An 18,199-nucleotide genomic window follows, 5' to 3' on the forward strand; every position below is an offset into this window, starting at 1 on the left:
CGAAAGGAGAAAGACCGTTTTTGTGGTCACGCCGCATATCGTCACGACTTGGATTGCAAGCAAAAATTTCCACGGACGGCAAAATATCACTGTCTACGACGAAACACATCCAAATACTACCATAGCAGCAAATTTTGAGGTTCCAGAACGATTCGGAATGCTCGAAATATGTACTGCATTTGCCCAGAGTCAGCAGATGTGACCGACCGCTATATCAAATTTTCGAAAACAACACCAACAACAATTCGCCATGAAACAACATGTAGCCACGCGTTAGATCTCAAGACCAGACATTTTCTTGGATTGATCTACCATCGGTCGAGCTATTCGCCACTCTGTGCCAAGCGCAAAAATGTGATGAGCGCAGCAACTACCCCTCTCCTTATACCAATCGAAAAAAACTTGAAGTTGAACCTTGCTTGCTCCCTTCAAAACACAGCAGTGTCTCGCTCTTTTAGGCTGAAAAAGCAACACGAGAGACAATCATGTCCGATAATACTACCACCGTCATCGATGAATGCTCGGCGGCAACAGGACCATCATTTGATCCCTCATCACCAGATTTTCTGTTGGTTAGTCAGATGTGGTTGGTGACTGTTATATTTTCGATCCTGTCTACTCTGCTGTCGTTTTATTTAGTGGTAAGTTACTTGAATATTAAACTTGAAATTTGCGAGATGATGTTCGCTTACACGTCGATTTCTACTAGTATCGCCACTTCCAATATTATTTCAAACCGAATTATCAGAGACATATTGTCAGAATTCTGCTGTAGGTTTCCCTTACTTGGATACGTATTTTGTCGCCTCAATATTAACTAGACGAACATATCTAGGATGGTACCGATATACACAATCTGCTCATGTCTCTCATTCAGATTCTTCAACAACTCCATCTGGTTTGATATCGTGAGGGATGGGTATGAAGCCTTTGTCATTTACAGGTACGTGCAGTTTATAATTTTTTGGGGAACAAAAGTGTTTGACACAATTGAAACAGCTTCTTCCACCTGCTGATGGACTACCTGGGCCCAGACTTTGAAACAAGACATCAACGATTAATAAACAAGCCTTCAAGGACGTGTTTGTTTCCATTCATATGTTTCAAGTATAGTCCAAGAGGACATGCCTTCTTGATCAACTGTCGAGTGTTGGTGTTGCAGTACGTTGTAGTCAGGTAACGTGTGATAGCATGCATGATTAAAGTTGCGGAGTTTCATTCTATGCAATGTTGTCTGTGAATTTATTGTTTTTTGCTCTTAGACCATGCATGACAGTGCTAGCGTTGATCTTACAATCATTCGAAGTCTTGTGCCCAAACTCAAGTTCCCCACTTCATGGAGAGTTTTGGATTTCATGGATTAATATGTTTTCAGTAACTATTGCCATGGTACAAAAAAGACAACCGTTACCAAACGTCTATGACAATCACATCTAACACACACTAAATATAGTACGGCCTCCTCGAATTCTACCTAGTAATCCACCACGACATTGCCGAACACAAACCCTTTTACAAGATCGTGGCCGTAAAACTTGTCGTCTTCTTCTCATTCTGGCAATCCATCGTCCTCTCCCTCCTCCAATCAACAGGAGTTCTCTCATCAACAGCTCTATCCGCCGACTCATTCTCCGACTTGATCCAATCGTTTCTCGTATGCGCTGAAATGGTAATCGCAGCATTCCTGCACATCCGTGCGTTCTCTCATCACGAATTCGTGCCCAGCCCGGCACAAAAGACTCCCATATGGGCTGGCATGAAGGATGCTTTATGGCCAAAGGATATCGTGTCTGATTTGAGAGCTGCGCCGATTGATGTGAGACAGCAGGCTAGGAGAAGGAGGGAGAAGAGGGCCACGAGGAAGCTGGCAGCTATGAATGCTGATGATTTTGCAGATGATATTTCGTTGAATAACATCGATGTTGAGTACGGACGTACGGGTGATGATAGTGATGATGATAGTGATGCTGCATCTGTTAAAGTTGGCAGTGTCAAGAGCCCAACAAGAGCTCAAAGCCCAATGAAGACATCGAGACTAGCTACTGGACCCGTCGTGGAAAACGGATTGTTTGGAGGCACTGCCGGTCAATCACCTCTAGCTGTTCAACCTCCCATCGTGGCTCCTGCCTCACCAGCCGACATGCAAACCTTCTTATTTGACAATACAGCAGAAGACGAAGGAGACGATAATGAAGAAGACGAAGACGACCATAAACAGTAAAACAGTCCCCAAACATAGTAGAAATATTATTTTCTTTATCCCTCCTTCCACTACATACAAGTTTTTCCCTAGTCGTTCTTGCCAGCGTGAATATGTTATAAATGGTGCGGGTGTGCTTTCTAGTATCGATTTGGCCGATTTATTGCAATCCACTTTTCCAAATCTTGCCAGAAATCATTCACAATGTGCGGATCTGTGTGTCTCGTTGTCCGATGAACCTATGATTGTATAGAAGAATTAGAAAACGGGTCTGAATCTTGCAACATCGAAGTATCCATACTCTCAGGAATTTGACATTCCAGTCCTTCAATGGAGGCACCAGAGGGTCATTATGATACAGGACAGAGAACCCACGATCTAATGGAAGCAAAATAGTTAGATCTTGAAGACCTCAGGTCATAGGCGAAACTGAAACTGTCCCTTTTTGTTTATGCTCTTTCCAGTCACTGCTAGTACTCACGTTTGGTAAATATCTCGACAATCTCCTTGTTACGCCCCTCCTTGTCGCGCCAATTTGTGAACTGCCATGCCTTTCCATCTGTAAATATAGCCACCACTCGCTTCCTATAGAGGGAGACGATGAAGGGAACTGTGAGAAACTGCTAGAGCAAGTTTAATTGTGGCACAAAACCTTACCAATCATCACTCGTCACGAGTTTGTCTGGGGAATCCATAATCAAATATTTTTGTGGAGCACCTGGGCTTGCGTGCTTGTTGATGATTGTTATGTTTGTTGGCTTGCCTTGGGTGAATTGTGGTCGAGCTTCGTCTACAGTCATGTAGCTGTGGAATAAAAACCGAGTTAAAACGTCGATTCATTACAGATCGGATGAACTGTTTCTTGAGCACCGGACTTACGTGCCATCCTGTAAGAAACTGGCAACATTGTACATATTGAGCATGCTGACTGACGCAGCTGGCACAAGAATAATCGGCGGTTTGGTATCTATAGAGAGATAACCCCGATGAGCAAAAAAATACTGTGTTTAAACCACTTATGCGAATGTCCAGTGTCGCTTCGTTTACACACCTTTCTTAGGAGGCCTAGACGAGCTTGATCCTGAGCTTGGCCGAGGCTTTTGTTGATCCCGACTTGACGATGGGGCTGAAGGTTTGGGCACTGAAGATGAGCTTGCAACCGGCTTTGTATCTAATGTACCATTTGTTGCAGTTGCATCAGTAGTGGTAGTAGCAGGAGCCTTCCCAAGTGCAGCTCGTTCACGATCAGCTCTTTCACGATCTTCTCGTTCTTTAACCTTTTCAGGCATCCAGATCTTTTCACCAATACGGCGAATTCGGTCAAAGTTTTTCACTGTGTTGTCATTGTATGTGCGTAAAGCCATGATTGTTTTACGATCGTTCGTTGTTTTTTCGTATGAAAACTATATAGATTGACGGTGAGAAACGTCTGGTTTGAGAGCAAAAAACACCCTTCACTAGAAGTCTAACTGGCTTGACTACACTCAAAGACCTGATCCACCATCACCCCAGCACTTACATCATGTTTAGCCCGTTTCGAGGAAGCTTCCATGGCATCACCAGCTCTTTTCTTTGTAGCATCAACCAAATGAATACTAGTCTCCTGGCCTCCCTTCAGGTATTCCGACAAGTCTCTCCTATCTACATACGATATTGGCTCGATACGTCTCGGCTTTTCCACATTGCCACTTCCCGAAGCAGCGGCAGCGTTACGATCATGTTCCAGGATCTTTTGGTTTAGGGCAAATGTATCACGTAAATGGTCTTGATGTTGAGTATCAGGTTGCCATAAGGAGACGGTTACGAAGTTGACGAGGTCCAGGAGAGTGTATTCCTTGTATCCGGATGGCTGTATTATTGGGAATATGACTGGATTCTGCTGCACGCCATTGATGTCTGTTGTGGTGAAAGCAACATGAAGGGCAGTGACCAAGTCTGGGTTTGCGAGTGGTTGTTGGTCGGCACCTAGTAGTGCGATCGAGTTAGAGCCTGAGTTGACTATGGTGGCCCGCAGGTACTCGACTGGGAGATTCATTTCATATGCTGGAATGCTCGAATGTGGATTTTGCAAATGTTGAGACTTATTCAGGGAGTAACTGGGCACTTGCGACGCGTCGAGACCTCATATGGTGAGTTTTGAATATAACTTCATCTATTTTTTGTATGAAATCGCGTTCTCTGTTCCTCATACCATCGTAATCTATTCGTTCAGCAATCTAAAAATGCAATCACAATCATTGGAGAGGAAAAAGGTAACTTTTGCTATTCAAGCACGTGAGATTACACTATTTGAAGATGAAGGTACGTGATTCTGACTGTATTGTTTGATCATGTTTTGAAGCACATCGCAGTTATGCTACTAGAGGAGCAACATTCAACGGTATTGACATTCACACATCATTGAACTAACTATACATCTTATAACCAAAATACATAGCTCTTGGTATAGCAGGGAAGGTCTGGGGCTCGGCAGAGCTACTCTCCTCCTACTTTTCCTGGAGATTCAACAAATCAGAAGACACAACGATCAATGCTTTGGAGCTAGGTTCCGGCACGGGTTTATCTGGAATCTATCTAGGAAGTCTGCTAAACGAAAAGAGCACAGTCCTTATAACGGATTTGCCGGAAGCTGTGCCTCTTCTGGAGGACAATATAGGGCTGAACCCAACACGTAGTAAAGTCATCGCGACTGCTCTATCGTGGGGTAATACGGAAGAAGGAGAGCTCGCGTTAGCTACTCTGGCACGTCCTCCAGATATCATATTCGCTAGTGATGTGGTATACTACAAGCACCTGCAACAGCCACTGATATCAACACTGGTTCAAATAAGTCAACCACAGACTGAGGTCTTGATTGCATACAAAGAGAGGGAAGCAGTAAAAGAGTATCCATTCTGGTTACGTGTTGGAAAGTACTTTGAGATGGAAATGGTGGCTGAATGGCCTGATTTGTACAGTAACAAGTTTAGTGGGCAGGGGTTTTGGCTGTTAAGGTTGACGAAACGGATACAGCCTCTAGAGTCGGATATAAGTGATGAGTTTGTGTCGCTGAAAATGCTTCAAGTTGAGTTTGAACCTGGCGAATAGTAAATTTTTGCACCTCTGTAACTTATAAATTGTAAATAGTAGCGTATAGCGTATACAATAATAACATATTCACGTAGAACTGGCTTTGCTCGCGTTGCCATTCCAACTGGTTCCATCGTCCAAAACCCAAAAACGAACGACTTGTGAACGAATTCATACAACAACCGTTCTACAGCAGATCTGTCTAGTTCCGACATAACTTACCATGCCATTGCCACCTATAAATAGCAGAGGAGCATCTCCTAAACGACCTTCGGCATCAAAGTCACCAACACGATCAATTCTCATACAAACAACTAGAGCATCTGCTTCCCTTATATCGCCCACATGCATCTCTTTACTCGGACTGGGATATTTGGATTCATATAAGGAGCTATTCGACTTAACCCATACTCGATCTCTGCAGCAGTCATCATCAAACAATGCATTTGTGGAAAAGTCGATTAGTGCGATATTTGGAGAGGGAGTGCCGGAGGGCAGTGTCAAGGAAATAATTGCATCACTGAAACAATTGTTGATTTCTGTGGAGGATTTGAGACGTGCAAGTAAGTGTTTGTGTGTGTTGAAGTGTTCGAGGTTGATCAAAACGAACCTGAAAGAATTGAGTGCAGAGGATTCGGTCTACGTTGAATTGTGCATCACTATACTCAGTCTTGCCCAACACTCCTTGAAAACCTTTGCTGAACAATCCTAACAAACGTTGTCCGTTTAGGCGACACGGAAGCTCTAATCGCATCACACACCAAATTGGGTGCATTATACTCTACGACCCTCTCAAAGAATGATTTCGCTGAACGCCACTATCGAGAAGCTCTATCATTGTCACAGGGACATGCAGCTCTACACGTCGAGTCAGCCAGAAACCTCTCTAGTATATTACAGGCTTGTGGCAAACCTCAAGAAGCATTAATTGTCTTAGAAGGTGCTCGTGCATCAGATGGGCCAGAGAACACGGTTACTGGTGCCATGATTTCGATTCTGTTGGGTATGAGCGATGAGGTAATGGTTGTTGGCAATTTGCCAAGTTTGAATAGCTGCTCGAAGTTGTTTTTTTGCTAGGCATCTGCTACCGGAAGCCACACGGACGCTGCTTCTTACCTGACAAAAGCATGGAGTCTTGCATCAGCATCCAATTTGAACGAGTCGGCTATCGCCAAACTGTTATATAGGCGAGGAGAAGTTGCTCTGGTTCTTGGTCAAACCGATGAAGCTCAACACCTATTAGAAGAGTATGCTGCAAAAGTGGTTGCTATGAATGACTTTGGTGGAGAAGCCAAGGCGTGGTCTGCTCTTGCTAGAGTCTTTGAACAGTACGTATAATTTTGTACTGTGTCCAACGAAAACAAGCCTTATACTATTCATCTGTATTCAGGAAGGGTGATCTCGGCACAGCTGCCTCTCAGATGGAAAAGTATCTTGAACTTACGAAGACACAACCGGAATTAGCATCAGAGGAACCGGAAGCAAGTCGAAAGCTTGGATTCATCTTTTCAAAAATGGGCAAGTTTGAAGAGGTATGCACATTTGCATGTTTTGACATAGCAGACTTACGGGAATCGTCATTCCGTCGGAACTCTATCCTGAAAGCTACTTGAATTAACCAACCTGCATTTCGTAGTCTGCCAAATTCTTTGAATCGTCGATATCTCAGTCAACGCAAGATCAGAACGCTACTCCACAGGCAGCTCCAGATGCGCGAGCATGTATACAAGTAGGAATAGCACGTGGTAGTGCGTTAATGTCGCGTCTGGTTGATCTAGTTAAAGAGGACAACGTTGCAGCACTACTCAAATGGAAGACAAATAGAGAGTTGCCGGAGGTTGTCGTTGCACCTGCTGCCACCATTTGACCGTAATAACAACGTATAATGTTCCTTTTTGTTTATATAATTACTTATGGAGAAACGTGATGTAAATGAACTCAGTTGGATTGGAAGAAACGTCGCTCCAGGCCAAAGGTCTCACGTCTTCTAAGAAAATTACGCGTAATCCGTTGGGGTTTCGATACAAATAGTAGCGCAGTGTTAATTCTGCTGGTAAGTGGCCAAAAAGCAACCTTTGTATGAAGTGACAGTCTTCATGAGCTCCACGCGTTTTAAAAGGTATTTGATGCTTATTTACGCTTTGAAATCGTGTCTATCACCTCTCTTATTACCAGCTTTTTGAAGTCTCTGTCTAAAGTGGTCAAAAGTAAGTAGATTTTCAAACATTTTGTTGGCAACGTTCTTCAGGCATATAAGAGCTAACAAGCTAAAAAAAAGTCATCAATTAACTTGAAAAAGGAAATTCAAAGTAATTTCGCAGTACATGACATCCAATTTTAAGCTTTGAACGGCATTTGTATGTTTTGCTCACACTACAATTTTGAATATGAACTTGGACACCAGCCATAGTCTCAAGTGACTATAAAAGGGACTCTGTACTAGCATTCATACTTATTACTCCCTACAATCTCCTTTCGGTAAGCATCTCACTTGAAGCGAACGGCATTTTTTCCGCATCATTGCTTTTGACATGTGTTGAACCCCCACACAAAAGCTTCAATGAAAAGTCCTTTATTGGTCTGTACGTCAGCTAAACTATATAGCCATATATATAGCCTTCATATACATGGTCATGAGGGAAGCAAACAGAACCATCATTATTGATGACCAAAAAGAAGAGGACACTGACTTTGGCATAACCCATTACGGGTATGTTACAGCAGCATCATCTTCATCACCAGCAAAAGAAGCTTCAACGAATACACCCTCAACAACGAACACAAGGAAAATTATATTCCCAACACCGCCTAGTACGTCTGCTGGTGATAACGGCATGGATGAAGATGACGATGACAAAGACGAAAAAGGCGAACGTCAAAAGGACGAACAACAACAAGCCTCCACATACGTACCTTATCGTCAACAACCCAAACCAACGCCCAACAATAAAAAACGAAAGACAGAAGCACCAACCCAAGAAGACTATCAGTGGCTTCAAGCCACAATCATTGGTGACTATTGTCCAACACTTCTTGCCATGATTGCCAACACGAAATTCTCTGAAGTCCGTGTTGTCCTCGCTACGAGGTCTGGTGTCCTTGATAAAGGGTGCTCGTATTCTGAAGATATCTTTGTACGTCGTGGTCGAAGTCTCTTGCAGAGTCACAAGGACAAGTTTACTGGGTTGCTTGGTGACCATGTTACTGCAGTGCAAGTTAATAAGGTATGTGTGCCAAAAGAGGTAAGCATTTGGTACATGCGATCGGACTGACTATGTTTTGGCAGGCTCTGGATGCTATGCAAACATATGACAAGGTTATGATCAAGCATTTTTTTGCATATTTTGGGATGCTCGATAGCAGGCACGACATTTCTGATGTATTCTATCGTCAAAATGGTGCGCCATGTATGAGTCGTCATCCAGGTGCGCAAAGTGAAATCAAGATATATTCAAGTCTCGAAAGTTTATGGTCTATGACATCCTTGGATGGTCAGTCACTTTTTTTTCGGCAAAATAGCACTATTGAAACTCCCTGGACGTACCAAAGCTTTCAACGAGTACCAAAGGTATTGGGTTGACTGGTGCGAAAATGACAAGCCTAGCAAAAGCAAGAAGAAGACATCATCCTCATTTTCACCTAGTGGTGGTAAAAACAAAAGCAAGAAAAAGAATGGTGCAAAGTGAATGGAACATGTCGAAACGATTTTATCAAGATGGTTTTGCACCCAAAAGCAAGTTATAGTGGTTAAGAGCAAGTATAATGAAAAAACGAGCAAGTTTATTTATATCCTTCTATATGAGCACAGGGCCTCCTTTATATATATGTATAGCACGATCGTATTAGTGCTGAAAAACACAACAACAAGTTTTGATTCAAATGCCTAGTTGTTCGTGAGGACCGAAGTCAACATATATCAGTAATCCTCGGAAATCTTCTTCTATGATTTGTTGAGGTGCGACTGTAGTTGTTGCCCTTGAAACTGACACCGATGGTTTGATCTCCTGGTGGACGACTTTGTAGGCGCCCATTGGAGCTGTCTTCCAATCGTTCTCCTGGTATGCTTTAGCGAGGATGCACGTTTGTTGAATATCTTGTCGATTATACGTGCGTCTGTGATGCCTTACAGCTCCATTTTACTGGTATGTAGCACTGGCACATACGGTCATCTTCACCAATCTTGAGTTTTTCTTTCATCAATACATCCACCATACTATCTTCTGCAACTCGGACTACGATACAGCCATCAGGCAAGAAAGCACCCTCTTTGATGTAGCTCGTTGGATCTTCAAACCAGAATTTCGTGTTGAGGTTCTTGAGCCTTTCTGGCGAGAATACGGATGCGTGTTGACCGGCCTTGAAGTTGGCTGCAAAGACTTCGTTGTATCCGTTTTTGCGAGCAAAGTACCACATATGGATGACCTGTCGAGAAGATTAGAGGTGAGTGGTTGATGTTGACGAATACCAGAAACGGGAGACGAAAAAAAGTCGAAACTTGGAAAAGATACAAATACCTCTTGGACGATATCTATAGTAGCATCGTAACCAAACATCTTGCCATTGTTCACATACTCGTAGTACCTTTGATTCTCAAACAAGCTGAAAGTATTCGGGAAAGCGCTATCATCACAAAATGCAACTTATGAATCTCAAAGTCACCAAATACTGAATCAACGTCAACGCGTCTTATGCCGTACAAATCTGCATCAGCCTCGCGCAGTGCGCGAAAGACCTTCCTCTTGGCAAACCTTTGAGCAGAAATAGCGTTTTCAAGGATTCCATTCAGGTATCGAATAATATTTTTCTAAAACGGGTTATAGTCATAGTCATTGCAAAGGAAATGTACCACCCATTTCACACACCATCCAGACAGTTTTGAATTACTTCATCAAAACGTCTCGTCTTTGTCCTGCAGTTTCTGCGGATTTATCTTCAGCAAACTCCAAAAAAGCTTCGGGATCCACATCTTCGTCCTCATCGTGCAACTCTTGTACAAAAGCTTCTGCCATGATCATCTCGTCGTCAAACACGATATCATAGTATGGCATCAAGGCATTCTCAAGGGAATCAGAGAGACGAGGCATAAGAATTGACTTTGGTCAAGATTGCATATTGCTCGGAGTACCAAGCCCACTATTTCGGTTCATCGTTTTCTGCTAATACAAGAGCCCTTGCCCTCCTTGCAGCTTGTACATCCGATTGCAAAAAGTATTTTGCATTTGCTACCGAGTGGCTGTTTGGAATGGTGATGGATTTTGCTGATTGGCACGATGTGTATAATTTTTTCAGCTCGTTTGCCAAAGTTTATGATGTGCGAGTGGATCTTGATTTTGTCCTTAGCACAAAAGCTGTAGAGACGTATTCTGAAAATAAATATTTCTTGACCAAGAGCACCACACATGTCACAGCCTAGAAGGGACATAGCTGTCAATGGCTTGCGACCGAGAAGGCAACGAAAAAGAGAAGGATGCAACGTGAATCGTACCATTATTCAAGCAAAGCTGGAAAGCACGCTTGATATCAATACCACAAGGCTCGAATCCATGGACATAAAGATGATGAATCTCCTTCCAGAGCGTGAATTCCTTGACTATAGCCGAGAATCGACTTGAAGCAAGTTCAACACAGATCAAATCATATCGATCTTTGATTTTACCAAAGGGGGTGAAACCTGTGAATATATCCCAATTTCTCCACACGAGCTAGCACCAAGAATTCGCGTCCAAAACGACAATTATAACCATTTCAATATCAATTATGAATTCTGTTATACACAAACGTCCATTTCCTTATATAAAAGTACATAATCATATCACATCATGCAAATATCTACTTGTTCTCCACCGTATCTTGGCTGCTAGTACGACGACTTCCCATACAAAAGTGTTCAGCTACCGTCTTCTCGATCTTCCTTCTCTGCTCACGTTCACTTTTGAGTTGTTCTTCCAGCATATCAGCCTTACGTTTCTCAGATTGATATTTAATTTCGGTTTCATTTGTCTTTTGTATGGATTTAGTTACCGCATCAATCAATTGTTGTCGTAATGTGTCAATGAGTGACTCCGTTGCAGACCATTTCCTGTTGAGTAGGTGGGTGTTAGAAACTCGATTACCTCCAAAACCACGCAAAAAAAGCACTGTCAAATCAACTAGGAATACTTACTGTGAATCTTCCTCCATCTTTTGAGTAAGTTCATGAACATTCTCTTGATGCAGGGATTGACTCTTCATATACTGGTGTCGCCATGCTTCACCTCGGAATCGAAGCATATTGTTTTGTTTGTTCAATTCCTTGACTTCGACCAGAATACGATCTAGTGGCATTTCTGTCTGAACCCCAATACTGTTTCCATCAGTTTGCTCGGAGATTGCAGTATGCAAACGCTCCATTAACTAGCATGGCAATGAAGCTGTCAGTAACGAAGAGACACTGACGCGAAATTCCAACATATGATGCTACTGGCAACTAGTCTTTTGCTCAAAAAACCCCACACTCACCATTTCATTTTCTGTAATAGTAGCCCGCAAACCATCTTGAAGTTGCTTCACTTGCTCTCCATATTCACAATGAGCTCGATCCAATTGTACTTGAGCAGTCAATAACTCCCCTTCCAGCTCGTCTATTCGAATCTCATTTGCCGATTTACAATCCTCTAGCTCCTTGATTTGAGATTCTAGCGCTTCAATGACTTCATATGCATCGGATACTTCTTGTTGTATATCTGCTAGTTGCGTTTGGTATTCGGTACTACTATTACTCTGACTATGTATATCATCGTTGACGAGATCATTGGTATCGGTGGATTTTACAGGTTTGATAATGGTGGTATTAGCACTACTAGCTCGACGATCATCAAGACAAGCTCGTAGTTCCACTATTTGCAAGTCTCGTTGAGCAACAGCGGCACTCCATTCCGTCCTGTTTGCTTCTACATCGCGTAATTGGCCAGTCACTGCGTGTACATCAGTCTGAGCCTCCCACAGGTCGTGCTGTAGACGTGTGACTTGATCAGCATGCAAATCATTAGTTTCTAATAAGCGAGATTCTAGAGTAGCAATACGAGCCTCTAATTCAGACAACACTCCTCTCAACCCATCTTCTTCATCTTCTTGCAAAGCCATCATTTGACGATGTCGATTGTCCCGTTCTGATAATGTCTTTTCTAGTTCGTGTACTCGTTGCTGCCATTGCCTAGTCAAGTCTTCCTTTTGGGATTGTAGTAGAGCAGTGTGTTCTCGTTCAGCTTCTAGTTGGAGTTGTAGAGCTTTTACTTCTGACGGTGTTGTATACGGCGAGAGTGTTGATAGATGTGTTTTGATTGATCTAGTTGGAGTTGTGGGACGTGCATCCGAGTCCAGAGATTTACCTATTATCGCTTCAATCTCATCCATCAAATCTAGTGACCGAGTGGACTGGTTTAGCAAGTCAACAGTTCTGCCTCCCTGTTTATGGCCATTGCCGTCCTAATAATATTTAATATCAGTAATTAAAATATACAGAAGCATCAGAATTGCGGATATAATACGAAAATGACCACTCACAGTGAGCATTGAAACTGGAGTATTGTGAGGAGGCACAATTCCAGACTTGTGAGGAGACTTGTAGACCTTGATCTTTCGAGTGGAGACATTGCTGAGAAAGCTGGCAGCGGCAGATGGAGTCGGATCTGCGATAGGTGCTGACTGCTAATACCAAATACATAGAAGTGAGTTTTCCAAAAGAAGGCCGTCATCTAATAACAACGCCAATTTACCTTGTCAACGGTAGTAGTTAGTACATTTCTCCTTCCATTCGTAGTCACTTCAGATAATGCGTTCTTTGGACCCAGTGGTTTCCCCAATGTCTTGTTCTGTTGAAAGCAAGTGTTAAATGTTGGCTGTTAATGAGACCCAAAAACGACTGAAAGTGTATGAAAGGAGATATCCACCTTGATGGCATCAGGTTTTCCTTGATCTGCTGCCTAGATTGGAGATATTGAACATTAGAAAACGCTCTCAAATCAAGCGAGAACTGGCGTGTTTATCAACTACACCTACTTTTTGGTTTTTCCAAATCGCCAATAATTCTTTCCTGCTAACTCTCTGCGTGTTCTGTGCATTCTCTTGCTGCACTGACGATGCGTGGTCCATTACTCTGCGAGGTCCACCTTGTCCTTCGCAACTGAGTTTGGAGAAACGACTTTTGGCACCAGTGCCAAAAACCAAAGCAATAACATTCGCCACGAAAACATTTTGATATATGTGCAATGCAAAGTTTACTAACTAAAGAAGAGAATTCTACACTTAAACTTGATAGATGTCATCGTTACCGTAACTAAAAACAAAAGCTAGTCAGTCAGAATCCTCAAACTCCTACAAATCAGCTATCAGATACCCACCTGGAGTTGGTCTTGAGAGCTGTATCGTGCATTTGATAGCCAAGAGTGATATCACTATCTACACCCATAATCTGCTTGAATTGCTTGCCAATACGTTCTTGGACATCCTGGATTGCTCCTGTCTTGGTCCACAACGAGATACGGTCATAGGACCTCCTGGCACTGACGACTGCTCCCATGATTTCTGCACCGTCTTCAAAGGCTTCGCCAATCATTCCCATCAACTAGAGTGTGTGGCAAAAGATGATGGTGAGAGGTGCTCAGGTTGATCTTTGGCTGGTTCATCCACACGAAACGCCATTCTCAGGAGATGGAGTTATCAGACAGTAATAATAACGACTTGCTCGACATAGTTTTTTTAGACAGCAGTTGGACATATCGTTTTACTTTCATCCCTTAACCAACCATTCTCTGTCTGGATCGTCCAAACTAAAAGGGTGACGAATACCAAACTTACAGTATTCAGCCACCAAGTATCCATTTGACCTCGATGCTTCTTAGTAATCGACACAACCCACTTTCCACCCTTCTTGTTTTGTGGGTCTTCCCACATTGGCTGTATGCCCTCTTTGAATACGTGATAGTTAGATCCAGCAGGTAGAGCTGATGCCTTCATGATGTGATTCATAATGCTATTTGTTTGAATATGTAGTTCTTCAGGGTTGGTGTTTTTTGAGCTCGTCCACAAAAGCAGCACTCATACCCCCAAAAGTCTTCAACAGAGTCAAATGTCACCAAGTTCTAAGATCATAAATGATGATATAGTTAGGAAACAACCAGCTTTGCGCAATCTTCTATGCGAATGCCGTACCTTCAAGTTGTCCATCCAATTTTTTTGATTTTGCTTTCCTTGAGCAGAATCAAACCACACACACCATCTAATGATCACAGAATATCATTGTGATTGTTAGAAACATAAATACCATCGAAGAGCTTGATGTTCTTCACATGAAACATATAACAAAAGGACATTTTTGAAAACTCACTTGTGTTGTAACGGATGCTTGTGTGTAAAGTTGATTGGGTCATCGAATACAGTGATGATATCAGTAGCAGGACTTTCAGTTGTCGTCTCTGCTGTTTTCTCTTCTGCAGGTGCCATCTTGTTGCTCCCTGCCCGTCTCGTTCGACCTAGTTTCTCCTGCGAGCTGAACAAGTAATATCGAACGGGTGCAGAAGGAACCAGAGAGAAGTAATAGCGCATTCGTGACGCGTAAGCTCGCGACTAATCATCCCGAGTAACGAGTATTGCCCTCATCAAACAGGAAAGGGAAAGAATGCCAACAATATGTATATATAAGCTACTCAGAACTCCCAAGTTTTCAGCTCCCCTTGCTCCCCACCCGTCATAATAACACGATCATTCCATTCAAGGGCAAACAGCTTCATGCTCTTGTCTTGTGAACCGGCCAACGTGTATAAAGGAGTAGTGGATCTCACATCCCACACTTTGACAGTAGAATCATATGATGTAGAAGCCAACATGTGCGAAGAAGATGGCGACCACGATACCGAAGATACCCATCCCTTGTGTGATTTCAGTTTCAGTTTGACTGCAACACCATCTAATAGTTTGAAAGCACGGTGAGTTTGAATAAGCAGATACTGATGAGAAAGCATGCGGCTCTGCAGTCCAAATGTACCTTGAGATCTAGGATCCCATAATCTTACAAGACTATCAGAGTGACCTGTAGCAATCAACCCTGAATTGGCAGAGTGTGCTAAAGCGGAGACTACACTTTCACACGACTAAACGTAAAGAATGTGAGCAGCGAAGTAAAAAGCAAACGGCAGTGATGGGGTATACCATAGAAAGAGTGTTTGATCTACCAACTAGATCCCACACACGAACAGAATGATCCCAACCACCTGAATACAAGATATTTTCTTCACTCCCTTGACGGAATGCAACTGCCGAGACACATCCGATATGTCCCTCTAATGTCAAGAGCGGTGTTTTTATAGGAGCTGGACGTGATGTTGGCGGTTGTTTTCTCTTTTGGCCGGATTTGGTATTTTCTGCTTCGTCTTCTTCGTCATCTTCATCTGTTGGACGTTCCGTCGTCCAGTATAGTATTTTGCCGTCCCATGATGATGAAGCGAACTGGGTAGAAAGTGTGAAAGGTGTTAGATAGGTCGGGCAAAATAAAAATGGCTAGGATTGAATTATGTCTTACATGACTGTGAGAAGGCGATACGTCCAGCGACTCTATAGCACCGCGATGACCAATTGCGTCGTATAGCTTGGTGGCAGTCTGACCAGATATCTGTAGTTGGATCATTCAGGAAAGATGGTCAAAAAACACAATAGTAAGGTTTTACGATAGAATCGTTTCCCGTCTTACCTGCCATGCACCAATTTTCTCACCATCAACACCACCAGCTAACGCAACCAACCCTTCCTTCCTCTTGACAAAACCAACAGCTTTAATCCCCTTCCCAGGCTTCCCACAATCAAGTATCGCCAAACTATTCCCACTATAATCCCACAACCTCGCCTTCCCATCAAAACATCCCGTCAACACCAGATCATCTGTAGATCGTATCGAAGCAATCCAATCTGGATGTGGATACGAGTGGGATGGTGATGGTGGTGATTGGACTGGCAAATACTCGATTTCGAGAATGCTTTCCGTAGATTTGGCATTTGCATCAAGGTATTCGGACAATGATGTTCGTAGAAACTTGTTTTCGATTAGAAAGTCGAATGGGATTGTTTTTTCTGTTGGTTCTGGATTGTCTTTTTGTGGGAAAAAAAAAAATGTAAGCTTGATGAAACATAGTAGATCAAGTGTTAAAAACGTAGTGTCGAAGCTGAGATCATCCTAAATATAGTATTTCAAACGAGTTTGATTATCGTTCATACCTGAATTCAGCAGCTGGTTTACAATGCTTGATAGTCCGATTCTCTTGACGCCAATTGGAACAAGAATGGGAGCTGTTGTGACAGAGTACCTAGACTCTCTACTTCTGAATCGCACCTGCACTTTCTGCTGTTGCTCGTTCTCATTGTCTGTCGTCATCTTTGGGCTGTGAGCGTCTTCTGAGGGTTTGTGAAGGTTGAACATTGGCGAGTTTTCAAAAGCAATGTTTTGGTAAGATAACGGCGCGGTTTCGCTCATGCGTATTCCAAATCACATATTTGACTTTATTGTAGAGCGATCTCTTATGCAACATGGGTTCGAAACGCCAAGCGTGACAAAGACAAAAGAAATGATCAAAGTGAACTTTAAACACATCTTTGATTACATGCAAAGATTTATACATTGCTATAAGCGCTATATGCACACATAGCGCCATCTCCTGCCACCGGATGCGTGACGTTCTCGCATACAGCAGCATTAGAGTGGCAGTGAGGACCAGCAAATGCCTGTGTCTGGGGCCTCTGTCATGGTCAATCCAGTTTCTAGGCAAGAGCTGTCGATACGGCTCTCTGTTCTCTAAAATAATTTTGGTGTGAGGAAGTGAAAATGTTTAGTTGGAAACATTTCGTATCATTTATGCTATAGTTGGAAATCACGAATGAAACATCATCGGGCAACAATCTCTTATAGAACACAGGCTCGGAACAAGAAACGAGCAGGCAGGCGGCGTAAAAGAAAGATCAAAGTCGACTTTGATTACTGTTTAAAGTGTAATTTACTATTATGCAGAATCTATGGAAAAGCGCCTTTACACCAGCACCATCTCCTGCCACGAATGCCGACACCCCCACACAGCTTCACAAACACCACCTCACTCTTACAAGACAGCAGGCAGATGCATCTTCATACTCTGACCAACCAGAGCATCTCTAATCCAACGAGGCCCGTCGACTGCAGTGACGACTTGGTTGAGATCAAGTCCGGATCTCAACAAAGTGCCTATCGTCGACAAGGCGTTATGCTCTATAGCACTAAATAGTAGCTGTCCATTCCCGCTCAGAGCATTATCTCCTTGCTTGAGAGTGAATCCTGATATGGTAATGTTACCAGCCGGCGTTGGCACGTCAGGCTTATACAAGGCCAATTGCATGTCACCAATCTTCATACTTGTGGTTGATGGATTGTATATGCTGACACCAACATGGAATGGGATGGCTTGTAAAGATTTCGGTATTAACGGCAGTATGCTTTTAAACGTTACATTATTCAATCCATTGGTGCCCGGTAGCGATATAGTCTTTTCCATCGTAATCGGCACCTTTATAAAGTTAAAAAGAGTCACGGTAGCAGGTCCCCTAAACGTCAGATCGACGCTCGGGCTGCTTATAAGCTGCTTCACAAAGTTACTCCAAGATCTAGAGTCCTTCAATACTATCGTCTGATCGAGACGGATTACGTTGGGAGCTTCTTTAGCAATATCCATTTCGGGGATTGTGACTTCGAATTGATTCGTATCGCCATATGCCACATTCATAGCTCCAAATGATATGTGGACGCTCATAGGTGGTGGCGATACGAATCGTTGTTGTTGTTGAATTCGGAAACCTGTGTCTGTAGCTTCTGTTATAGTTGTTGCTCCGGTGTCTAGCTGCGAGCTGCCAACAATGCTCTCTGCAGAAGCGGTTGAG

The 18,199-nt window shown here is 43.0% G+C and overlaps 5 protein-coding genes across 5 annotated transcripts; 2 read left to right on the top strand and 3 right to left on the bottom strand.

The window, feature by feature from the left end:
• Positions 1 to 485: 485 nt before the first annotated feature.
• SmJEL517_g03141 (uncharacterized protein) lies at positions 486 to 2,221 on the top strand (the record flags this gene model as incomplete). The annotated part of the gene is made up of 6 exons (XM_031169069.1): positions 486 to 641; positions 710 to 771; positions 836 to 943; positions 1,000 to 1,176; positions 1,263 to 1,389; positions 1,454 to 2,221. 6 exons carry the CDS (start codon positions 486 to 488, stop codon positions 2,219 to 2,221), a joined length of 1,398 nt encoding a protein of 465 aa, XP_031025019.1.
• A 3,271-nt stretch (positions 2,222 to 5,492) lies between these two features.
• On the top strand, positions 5,493 to 7,136 carry SmJEL517_g03142 (uncharacterized protein; the record flags this gene model as incomplete). The annotated part of the gene is made up of 5 exons (XM_031169070.1): positions 5,493 to 5,832; positions 6,000 to 6,286; positions 6,347 to 6,597; positions 6,660 to 6,801; positions 6,906 to 7,136. 5 exons carry the CDS (start codon positions 5,493 to 5,495, stop codon positions 7,134 to 7,136), a joined length of 1,251 nt encoding a protein of 416 aa, XP_031025018.1.
• Positions 7,137 to 11,098: 3,962 nt separating this feature from the next.
• On the bottom strand, positions 11,099 to 13,399 carry SmJEL517_g03143 (uncharacterized protein; the record flags this gene model as incomplete). The annotated part of the gene is made up of 7 exons (XM_031169071.1): positions 11,099 to 11,348; positions 11,433 to 11,662; positions 11,768 to 12,733; positions 12,812 to 12,955; positions 13,024 to 13,119; positions 13,198 to 13,230; positions 13,307 to 13,399. 7 exons carry the CDS (start codon positions 13,397 to 13,399, stop codon positions 11,099 to 11,101), a joined length of 1,812 nt encoding a protein of 603 aa, XP_031025017.1.
• A 153-nt stretch (positions 13,400 to 13,552) lies between these two features.
• On the bottom strand, positions 13,553 to 14,749 carry SmJEL517_g03144 (uncharacterized protein; the record flags this gene model as incomplete). Its single annotated transcript, XM_031169072.1, has 6 exons — positions 13,553 to 13,583; positions 13,648 to 13,871; positions 14,105 to 14,279; positions 14,351 to 14,388; positions 14,459 to 14,525; positions 14,634 to 14,749. 6 exons carry the CDS (start codon positions 14,747 to 14,749, stop codon positions 13,553 to 13,555), a joined length of 651 nt encoding a protein of 216 aa, XP_031025024.1.
• Positions 14,750 to 14,952: 203 nt separating this feature from the next.
• SmJEL517_g03145 (uncharacterized protein) lies at positions 14,953 to 16,670 on the bottom strand (the record flags this gene model as incomplete). The annotated part of the gene is made up of 6 exons (XM_031169073.1): positions 14,953 to 15,212; positions 15,291 to 15,396; positions 15,455 to 15,751; positions 15,825 to 15,914; positions 15,993 to 16,387; positions 16,514 to 16,670. 6 exons carry the CDS (start codon positions 16,668 to 16,670, stop codon positions 14,953 to 14,955), a joined length of 1,305 nt encoding a protein of 434 aa, XP_031025023.1.
• Between the last annotated feature and the right edge of the window lie 1,529 nt (positions 16,671 to 18,199).

This window comes from Synchytrium microbalum (assembly GCF_006535985.1).
Source record: "Synchytrium microbalum strain JEL517 chromosome Unknown SmJEL517_scf0015, whole genome shotgun sequence".
NCBI classification, from domain to species: domain Eukaryota; kingdom Fungi; phylum Chytridiomycota; class Chytridiomycetes; order Synchytriales; family Synchytriaceae; genus Synchytrium; species Synchytrium microbalum.